The sequence below is a fragment of the Neltuma alba genome, unplaced genomic scaffold, assembly GCF_004799145.2.
Source record: "Neltuma alba isolate B1F8T4 unplaced genomic scaffold, ASM479914v2 tig00000507_pilon, whole genome shotgun sequence".
NCBI classification, from domain to species: Eukaryota; Viridiplantae; Streptophyta; class Magnoliopsida; order Fabales; family Fabaceae; genus Neltuma; species Neltuma alba.
This window is the reverse complement of record NW_021632077.1, coordinates 32,246-43,298: the sequence shown is the minus strand read 5'-3', so window position 1 is coordinate 43,298 and position 11,053 is coordinate 32,246. Positions and strand designations below refer to the sequence as shown.

Below are 11,053 nucleotides of genomic sequence, written 5' to 3'. Positions count from 1 at the left end.
TTTGCTGATCATATCAATTATCACCATCATATAATACGTAGTGCTTAAACGATGGGTAATGCATTTCTTTTGAAACTGGCATTATTATTATCTGCCTTCGCTCTGGCGGTGGCGGCGGCGGTGACCGCGGCGGCAGATTGCAATAGAAAGTGCGGGAACGTGGACATCTCTTATCCCTTCGGCATGACGAAGGACTGCTTCAAAGACCCTGATTTTCAAATAATCTGCAGCTCTTCTTCCTCCGGACAGCCTATTCCATACCTAGCAAGTGGGGAAGACGACACCGTGCAGGTTCTCAACATCTCTGGGGATAATAGTGAGATTCTTGTCTCTATGCCTGTTCTTGATGTTTGCTATGATCCCAAAGAAATCTATAATAAGTTTCTGTGGGGTTTTGAGTTGCCTCTCAAGTTTGTTATATCCAATACAAAGAACAAATTCAAGGTAGAGGGGTGTAATACCTACGCTTTCCTCTATGACCGGAAAGGAAAAAGCCTTCACGGCTGCAACACGAGATGCGATAACCGGAGTTCAGTGGCCGATGAGTGCCAGAGTGCTTTGGAGCAAGCCGTTGGAAATTATACCATTAATATGGTATTTTACAGTACTAATGCGTCTGATGACTATGCTCGTTGCAGTTCTGCATTTGTTGAGAAGAACGAAACTCTCAACCCCGTCGTCGACGGCAACCTCAAGGAGCGAAGAGAAAGTAACAGATCTAAGGTAATTCTCGATTGGGCAGTTGATCAGAACAAATCATCATGCCGTGGAGCCTGCAAAAGTGATAATGCGGAATGCGAAGAATCAGAAAGTGTCAGTGGCTATTACTACTGTAAATGTGAAACGGGGTTCAAAGGCAACCCCTACACCGCGGGTGGCTGCAAAGGTAATTATGAAAATTTTGAGGTTTTAACCCAACACTTTTTGATTTTTTTTAAATGATTTTCTTGGGGCTAAAATAGAATAGTACCCTCTCTTTTTTTAAACCTCTTTTCTTTTATTTTATTTAGAAGTAATTTTGTGGAACACGAGGCCAGTATATGAGGAAGTTTTATTTCGATCTATATGAAACAATTTCCTTAAGTACTTACGGAGTTTGAAGCCTCTAATGCCCTACGGATTTGGAGTGTTTGCCGCACCTTCTTTAGGGCTCCTAAATTTTCTTCACTTCTCAAATATTTTTCTTGTTTTCTTTGATCGCTAGATTTGATATGTCATGAGCCAAAAAAAAAAAAAGGTACAATTTTCAAAAAAATTTATGATTTTTCAAAGAAGATATTCTAAAATTAATGTAGTTTTTTTTAATTTAGATGCAAATTTTTTGAAAAATCATAAAAAATGAAAATTGCACTATTTTTTATGACATATCAAAATGTCACTGATTTCATGTAAAATCTAATAATTAGAAGGAAAAAAAAGCATTTGGCAAGTAAAAAAAAAATGTAAGGGGCATTAGAAACCCCAAATCCAACACTCCACCTTTTTTTTTGTGCTCTATATTTCCTGCTTTTCTAATAACTGTTTGAAGAAAAGCGAGCAAGAGGATCATGTTATCGTTTGAAGAGTTTGAGGAAGTGTTGTTTCATTGTAGCGATGAGTAGCATGGCATTCATTATATAGTAGCATGGGGAAGTGTTGTTTCATTGTAGCGATGAATAGCATGGCATTCATTATACAGTAGCATGGCACTTATTATTGCAATGAGTACTGAAAGTGATTCCGTTCAAATAGCCCTCTTACTTTGATAGTTATTATATACTCCCTCCGTTCCTTATTATAAGAGACGAATAACTAATTTACGTTGATCAAAAAAACAGTTAAAATTAGTTAAGAACAATCAATGTGTAAAAAGTATAATTTTTTTTCCAAAACTGCCCTCATTAATAAGGAGAGAGAGCATGAGAGAGAACAATTAAATTATTAAAAGAAAGAGAAGTGGGAGAGAGAGAGTGTGTGAGTTGGAGACAATAAATATGGGTAAAATAGAAAATTAACACAAAAAAGTAGAGACAACTTTTAAGTGTCTCTTATATATAGGAACATGCCATAAGCATCAAATGTCTCTTATAATAAGAAACGGAGGGAGTAGTTTATGTTGTATTATATTAACAAATGAATCAAATCTTTTGTAATCTAACTGGTGGTGGGCACAAATCCCATTTTTACCTCATTGGTCTGAAAAAATCTAGAGAACAAAAAATCAGACCAAACTGTATGATTTAACTGGGAAACTGCTGAACCAATTAGTGATCCGGTTTGGTTTGGATGTTGAACCGGAAAGGAGTTGAACCAGTAGTGAACTGGTAAAAATTGGTGTGAACCAATAATGAACCAGTTTGGATAATTATATTGTTATTGGTCCTATTTTTTTCCTCATTTAGCTCCTAATATCTTAGCCTCTTATAGATTTAAATGAGTTTTAATATAATTTTGATATCAATAATTATTAATTTTAGTTAACGATGAACTATAAAGATCAAAATTCTCAATATTGTTATACTTTATTATTATTATAATCAAACTATTATTATATTTCCTTATATGTTATTATTAGTGATTATTAATGTTATTATATTTTGTTATTTTCAAGTCAATTATATTATTTTAATATCACCTATTGAACCCTGATTAGACTAACTGACTCTTGAATCATTATCTCAACTGGTTTAATATCCGATCCAATTTTTTGTTCTTTAAAAAAATCATAATAAGCTTCGGCACAACGATAGTGGCGGTGTTTTCTTTGCTTTTGCTTTTCAAAAGTAAATAGCTAACAACATTGTTAAAGCGCACACATTTCAAAAGTTCGTTTTAACCAAAAGTGTTGATTTGATATTTTAAAATTCAGAATTTTAAATAATATTTATTTATCTTTTTTCCTTTAATTAAGCCAGTGCTATAAGGTTATTTTTTCACAGGGTTAATTGTGGTATGATGTGTACGTAATTTCAGATGTGGATGAGTGCCAGCACATCAACCTAAATAATTGTTTGCATAAGGATCGATGTCACAATACCCCTGGTGGCTACACATGTTCTTGTCCACATGGACAAAAAGGCAATGGCCGCCGTAATGAAACTGAACCAGGCTCAGGCTGCAGCACTACTGGGCCTAGCCTTATAATTCCATTAGGTAAGCATTTAGATCTATTAAAAACGGTTTTTTTTAATTTGACTTGATTTGGAATTGAATTGCTATATATTTTTAAAATTAAATCCTAATAATTTTTTCAGTTATAGTTATATTAATACTTTAGCAAATCATTATTCATGACAATTCCATCTAAAATTGATATTGCACTCTTATTTAGTAACACGTATTTAAGGTATCAATCTACTTGATTGCTAAAATTTATAACCTTTTTTTTAAATTACTTTCATCAATTGCAAATATATTAAAGAGCAGCTTTGAATGTAAATAATTTAAAAATATGTTTTAAAATAACTAAGTCAACCAAAACAATTTTTTAATATCTGTAAATTAATTATTAAGTTTCAACATTAAACAAAAATGTATGTATTGAACATTAAGTATAGGGAGAATTATCATGATGTCTCAATGAGAAAATTTCATCACCAAAAATTGTAATAACAAGTGATAAACATGAACATGTTGTCATTTTTTGCCATAGAGCTTATCATTACATACTCTTCAATTATCAATAGATGTTAGGGTAATTAAATCTCTTTTTTAGAACCTGATTGCAATTCTCCCTTAAGTGTGTATATATATAAGTCAATATTTTTATTTTTTAGGACATGTAGATACTAAACTTGAAAGTTTTCCCCCTCATCCAAATTGAACAAATTGGGTGTTTTTCTCAAATTAAATTGAAAAAATAACCAAAAAAATAAAAATATACCAAATATAATTTAGTTTCTAATTTTAAAAATAAACTATTTTCAAAAAATTTCAAATATTTTGTAAAAGTAATGGGATAACAGTTTGTTTTAACTATATTCAATTGGACAAAATCTGTGCTGCCAACTTCAAAGGTCAAACCATTGTTTATTTCTTTGCAGTTTATTTAGCATTTTGTGCTGGAGAAAATGATTAGACATGCGCATAGGACTAGCATCTTCACACTTTTCAAATCAAATTTCGAAACTTCTTTCAAGAAAAACTCACATCTTGAACTCTATACTTGTAGTTGTTACTTTAGCTTTGCTGGGCGTCTTCACACTTGTCTCCACATTATGCTGGGCACACAAGCAAAGGAATCTGATGCAACTCAGACGGAGAAATTTTGAGCAAAATGGAGGAAACTTGCTTCTACAACAACTTTCACAACAACAAGGATACACTGACAGAACCAGAATATTTACAGAAGTTGAGCTTAAGAATGCCACAAACAACTTTGATGAAAGCAGAATTCTTGGTCGTGGAGGACAAGGCACAGTTTATAAAGGTATATTGCCAGACAACACAATTGTTGCAATTAAGAAGTCCAGAGTTGGAGGGGATCCCCAAAATATTAAAAGTTTTATCAATGAAGTGTTTGTGCTTTCCCAAATCAACCACAGGCATGTGGTCAAACTTTTGGGATGTTGTCTTGAAACTGAAGTGCCTTTGTTAGTGTATGAGTTTGTAGACAATGGAAGCCTTCTTGATCACCTAGCCCCATCAAAAAATGAACGCTCTATCACATGGGAGACTCGATTAAGAATAGCCACAGAAACTGCTGAGGCCATTTCGTATTTACATTCTGCAGCTTCTATTCCAATTATCCATAGAGATATCAAGTCTGCCAATATACTTTTAGATCATAATGATAGAGCAAAGGTATCTGATTTTGGAGCTCAAGTTGCCACTGTGGTTCAAGAAACAATAGGATACTTGGATCCTGAGTATCTTCAAACAGGTCAGTTGAATGAGAAGAGTGATGTTTATAGTTTTGGAATTGTGCTTATGGAGTTACTCACTAGACATAAGGCTTTTGAATTCAATACATTGGCTAGTCATTTTGTGTCTTCAATGAGAGAAGATCGCCTATGGGAGATTCTTGATAGGCAAGTAGTCGACCAGAAGAAGAATGCAAAACAGTTGAAAGAAGTAGCCTTATTGGCAAGCAGATGCGTTAGGGTTAATAGAGAGGAAAGGCCAACAATGAAAGAAGTAGCAATGGAGTTACAAGGTCTAATGGCAATGGAAAAGCATCTTCAAGAGAAGGACAAGGATATGATGAAAGCAGAAGAAAGTGAATACTTATTGGGCCATCGCCCTAATGATGGATATGAGAGTGCCGGTGCTGGCTTCTCAGTTGCTAGCCATGATAGCATACAAAAGCAAGTAGCATTTGAGATTATAGATGGTGGGCGATGATCTTATACTGTATTCTTAACTGTGTTCTGTTTCTACTTTTCTAGGGGATTTAAAAGTTGTGGGAGTCGTACAATAGAAGGTGATAAGAACCTACCTAGTAATTTGTATGCAATTAGTTCCTATAAGTTGCAAATTTAATTTTCATATATTTTATGTGTGTGTGGCTCTTGATACTTGTCTTTTTAGTCTCATAATCTACTCTTTAAGTTAAATAACTAATTTGTAGAGAAATCAATAACATTACTTAAGTTAATTAAGTGTAAAAAATATATGTTGATTTTCTTAAAGTATATCTTTTACTTATTTGTATTATAATTTATGCTCTGGATGAAAAACTCCTTCAATATGTATAATTAATTGAAAGAGTTTAAAAAAATTACAAGTTTAAAGAAAAGAAGACTGAAATTTTATATTGAGAAAAAAAGTTCAAAATAGAAGAAAAATGATAGCTTCCGCTGGTGATCATCATCCAGCAAGCCTTCTTAGATCTTTTCGCATTATTTTTAGCAATTAGTTTAAATATAAATTATGCCATTATGCAGGTTTTAAGGTCAAGGAAAAGAAAAAAGGCCCTCTGGTCAAAAAAGAAAAAGAAATAAATATATAAATAAGGGGCGATTCTATTTATTTTATTTGAGAAATAACACTTGGGGGATTCTAATAAACTAAACATTACTTAAAAACCAATCTGATTAGATTTTGAATTTTGATACTAGTAGTTTATAAATAATATCTTATAATTAGGAGGGATAGTATATGTCTTTACTTCCGCATCAATATAAATGATAAATATGGCTTTCACTTTTCTTTTATGAGGGGAAAAAAAAGGTTAGATGTTCACAACCAAGTCCCTTCAAGATAATAAACAGAGTAGGAAACGCCCAAAGAAATAGAAAGGATTAGCGTGGGAACGACTGTCCCAGGAGAATCATCAATCATAATCGAGTCCCCGAGTAGCGGCATCCTCCAAAATCGTAAGAGGCTGGAGAGACGTAAAACCTAAACCCCGGACGATCGACCAAAGCTTACCGGCCACTACGTTGCTTGTACGAAGGACATAATCGTTATAGCCTGCATTGAGGTGTTCGAATTGTTATCCAGAGGGCAGAGAGGATTCACGAAGTCAACAATTGCTCTCATCTGACTCAACATACCCCTGACATCATTTTCTTGAACTCTTCGTTGTTGCCAATTTCCCTTCTCCATTGATCTCGATACCATTGTTCCTCTCTAAGCTTTCATCCCATTCCTTCCACACCAGTCCGCTATCTCCTACGTTGCCTTTCTCGAAAGGCTCCGACTTTGTTTGATTCCGACGCTATCGCACTGCTGGTATGTTGTTTTTCTCCGACTGTGTTGGTAGTGAAAAACCCTAATTGACCATTGTTTGATTCGCTAAAATATTGTTTTCTCTTTCTTAATTCTTTGTTAAGCATACACTAATGTCACCTCAACTTATAAAATTAAATGCTAATCATTATCATGGTCATCACATCAACACACTAGCTTTTATTTAAAAAAAAATTAAATGAAACATTACAGATCACGCTACCATATTTAATTATTGTTGATTTGTTGTCTTCATTGAATGCCACCGAGGTCTTGAAAAATCTGGAAAAACCAACCTTCTTTAATTTTATTCTTACTATCTCATATATTTTTCTTATTCTATTCATAAGATATTTTTAATATATTTTATTAATAAAAAATTAAATATCATTAACTCTATCTTAAAATTTAATAACTTTCTAAATTTTTTTTTTTGGATAACAAAAGAGACTTCATTAAGCTTCCACAAGATCGCTATCAATATTTCCGCGATCTAGAGCCAAAATTAAGTCTAACTCCCTTGGAACATCAGTAATAATATGAAAACCCCGGGGGGCATTGAGTCCCTTTTTTGCGAGAAGGTCTGCAGCCTTGTTGCACTCCCTAGTGGTATATTCAACTCTCACGTTCCAGTTCCGGTTGAGAAGTTCTCTTATTTCTACCAGGGTGTTGTAATCTTCATGGCATTCATCAGGGTCAACGCTAATCAGTTCGATGACATTTGATGCGTCAGATTCAAGGATGATATTGCGATGCCCAGCAGTCCAAGCGATCTTGAGACCGTACCAGTAGGCCCATAGTTTGGCAGACATTGCATCTCCTCCTTCAAGTTTACCAATGAATCCACTGAGGAAATCACCAGTCATATCTCGAATCAGTCCTCCCCAAGCACATGAGTTGGTGATGGCCGAGAAAGCACTATCCACATTAAGTTTGAGCCATTCATGTTTCGGCAGCTGCCATTTATCCACAGCAACTAAAGGTCGTAATCCTTGGAGGGGGGCCACCAAGGTGTTTTTGAACCTTATGCAAATTGCTAATAAGAGCCTGGGCCTTAGCAATGATAGACTCATTGCTCACCTGTTTGCCTTCAAAGATTGCTAGGTTCCTCCGTTTCCATAGCCACCAGCAGATCACCGCGAACAGAGCATTCCATTCTCTGTTGTCCCCACTCGTTGTAATAACATTCCAGCGAAACCACTCGTCAAAATTAAGGGTGCAGAACTTGTGCCATACCTTTGCTGGAACCAGCTTCCTCCACAAACGTTTAGTCTCATGGCAGTCTCGAAACACATGGATCGCATCTTCAACTGCTCTTTTACATATGGGGCAACATTCATCATTACTTAAACCTCTATGACAGCACGTTACATTAGTTAATAAGCTCTTTCTTGCTGCAAGCCACATCAAAGTTCTACACCGTTTGGGCACTCACATTTTCCAAATCTTCTCCCAAGATGGTTCTGTGCTCACCTTCGAATGAGTGAGCAGGGTATAGGCAGACTTCACAGAGAACTTCCCACTTCTATCATGCTTCCATCTTACAGTATTATCGTCCTGAAAACGGTCTATTCCCTCTTCCACTTTCTTCCAAGTAGTTTTAATTCCAGCCCAGACATTGGAACCACCTCTCTCAGTATCAATGATTGGAAGTAAATCATTCCCACACCTGTATTTATCTCGAACCACACGGACCCAGAAGTCATCTCGACGCGTGACAAGCTTCCATCCTAGTTTCATAAGATGGGCTCGGCTCTGCAGCTTAGCATGTCGTAACCCCAGTCCTCATCTAGTCTTTGGTTTACACACCAAATCCCATGCCACTAGAGAAATCTTTTGGGCAGCCTCTGTACCTTTCCAAAGAAAACGCCTGTTAAACTTGTCAAGAGTCTCACGAGTATTCACCGAGAGAAGAGAAGTATGCATTGAGTAGCATAGAATGGCTGAAGTGACTGAAGTGATCAGTGTAGAGAGTCCTGCAAGAGAGAGTGAACTCGTTTTCCAATCCATCAGTCGAGTCTTCACTCTATCAATAACATCTTTGAAGGAATCATGACTAACACGCTTATAATGCAGCTATACCCCAAGATATTTACCCAAGTCAGCTGATTGAGTAAACCCCAGCGAGTTACTAATTTCTGAGCACCTGTTGTGATTCATGTTAGTAGAAAAGAATACACGGCTCATAGAAAAATTTACCTTAAGCCCAGACCAGTGACAAAAGGCGTCAAGACAATTTTTGATCAGACCCGCTCGTTCTAATAAAGCCTCTAAAAATAAGATAATATCGTGTGTAAAAAATAGATGAGAAATGGGAGGACAATTCTTGGTTAACCGAATTGGCCTCCATTCCTTCATTTGCATTTTCTCCTGAATAAGATGAACTAGTTTTTTCATGCAGATAACAAATAAATAGGGAGAGACTGGATCCCCTTGACAAACCCTTCTAGAAGACTTGAACAAATCAACCTTGTTGCCATTCCATAGGAGTTGAAATTCAGCAGTACTAATGCAACAGGATATGATTTCAATAAAGTGTGATGGAAATTTTAGCTCTTGCAGGCAGTCAATTAAGAAATCCCAATTAACTCTATCATAGGCTTTCTCAAGGTCTATTTTAATGGCCATAAAACCCTTCTTACCCCTCATAGTGCGCATAGAGTGGATCACTTCCTGTGCTGCAATAATGTTATCTGAGCTATGCCATCCAAGAACAAAACTACATTGGTTTGGAGAGATAATACTTGGCATCAAGATTTTCATTCTATTGGCCATAATTTTCATCACCACTTTGTAGACAACATTGCATAAACTAATAGGCCTTAGATCCCTAAAGCTCTCTGGATGTTCTTTCTTAGGAATCAAAACAATCAAGGTGCCATTAACTGCCTTAATTTCATGGGGGTTAGCAAAGAGGTGCTTGATAAGGAGGACAAGTGATCTTCCCACAGTTTTCCACTGATTTTGGCTAAAAAGGGCATTAAAACCATCCAGTCCTGGAGATATCAACGGTCTCATATTAAAGATAGCTTCTCTAATCTCAGCTTCATCAACATTTATGCTGCAACATCTTAAATATATCTTGTCAATTGTAGGAAAACTGACATCACACTTCATCACCTCATGCACGGTAACATCTTCGGTGAAGAGATTTGAGAAAAAGGAAGTAGCTTCAAGTTTAATTATTTCAGTATCATAGCACCAATTATCATCATCTAATCAAAAAGCATCAACTCTATTTGCTTTCCGACGTCCATTTGCATGTGAGTGGAATAGTCTTGTGTTTCGGTCCCCATAGACACTCTAATTCAACCTTGCTTTTTGAGTCCCTAGCAGAGCTTCTTGGGACAACACATTTTCTAGTTCGGTCCAAATCTTAGCTTGAATTTCTTCATAGTAAGCTATATTCCATCCTCTTGCAATAGCTTTATTTATACCATCAAGCCAACGCATAAGCTTCTTTTTCCTGCCTTCAATATTGCCGAAGACTTTCTTGTTCCAGGTATAGCAAGCGTCGCTGAATTGTCCTAAGTTATGTGTCTATTCGAGTCCTTCTTTCCACTGCTCTTGCACAAACACGTCAAAGCTATCGTGAAGGACACAAGAGGCAATGAACCTAAAAGGTCGTTGGGGTTTGTCAATGCCATGATTCAGTTGCAATAAAATAGGCCTATGATCTGACTTACAAAAGGGGAGGTGAAAGACCTGAGCATTAGGGAATTTCTGGCACCAAGCCTCATTAGCAAAGAAGCAATCAAGTAAGGCTTTAGTGCCACCCCTCTTCCAAGTGAGCTTAGGTCCTGCAGTGCCAAGGAATACTATATTCAAGCCCTCAAACCATTGAAAGAAATCACGATCCGAAGAAAGACGGCTAGGGGTAAAAGAGCATCATTCAGTACTGAAAAGTGTCGTGTTGAAATCCCTCCCAAGTATCCAAGGTGCTTGAAGGTCACTGCCTATACAGGTGAGTTTGTTCCACAGCATTCGCCGAGCCACTAGATGGGGGCTAGCATAAATGACAGTCATAAACCACTGTTCATGTTTACTGTTTTCAACTTTTAAATGAATAAACTGACGATGTCTCTCTAGAACCATCACATCTCGAACACCTGCATTCCAAAGGCAACATATACCTCCGCTATAGCCTTCAACACCGATGTAAGTGTAATCCTGGAACCCAAGAGTGTGGATGCTTTTCTCCTTTTTTGGTTATCTGCACGAGTCTTGACTAATGCAAGAAAATCCAGGTGGTGGTGTTTTTTGATTTCTTGTATCAAGTTGGGAAATGTCTTCGAGCCTCTTCCTCTAGAATTTCATATCATGTAATTCATAGGAAAACAATATCAAGGTTTTGTGAGGCATGGGTGTCCCTCACCTGACCAATATCCATATCTGCCACCTG

General features: G+C 36.4%; 2 protein-coding genes across 3 annotated transcripts in view; both read left to right on the top strand.

The window, feature by feature from the left end:
• Window positions 1–414: 414 nt before the first annotated feature.
• Window positions 415–11,053, top strand: part of LOC114739970 (wall-associated receptor kinase 3-like) — a 26,658-nt gene continuing 16,019 nt past the window's right edge. The window contains exons 1-2 of one of the 2 annotated variants that reach the window (XM_028928087.1): window positions 415–886; window positions 2,953–3,087. In XM_028928087.1, the coding sequence (XP_028783920.1) occupies window positions 592–886; window positions 2,953–3,087 (430 nt within the window). In that variant the 5' untranslated portion in view covers window positions 415–591. Of the gene's footprint in view, window positions 887–2,952; window positions 3,133–11,053 lie in introns of both variants that reach the window. The other variant, XM_028928078.1, reaches the window with a different exon arrangement.
• Window positions 6,563–11,053, top strand: part of LOC114739981 (cyclin-dependent kinase C-2) — a 26,498-nt gene continuing 22,007 nt past the window's right edge. The window contains exon 1 of the mRNA XM_028928106.1: window positions 6,563–6,654. The gene's annotated coding sequence lies outside the window, so the exon portion shown is untranslated. The remainder of the gene's footprint in view (window positions 6,655–11,053) is intronic.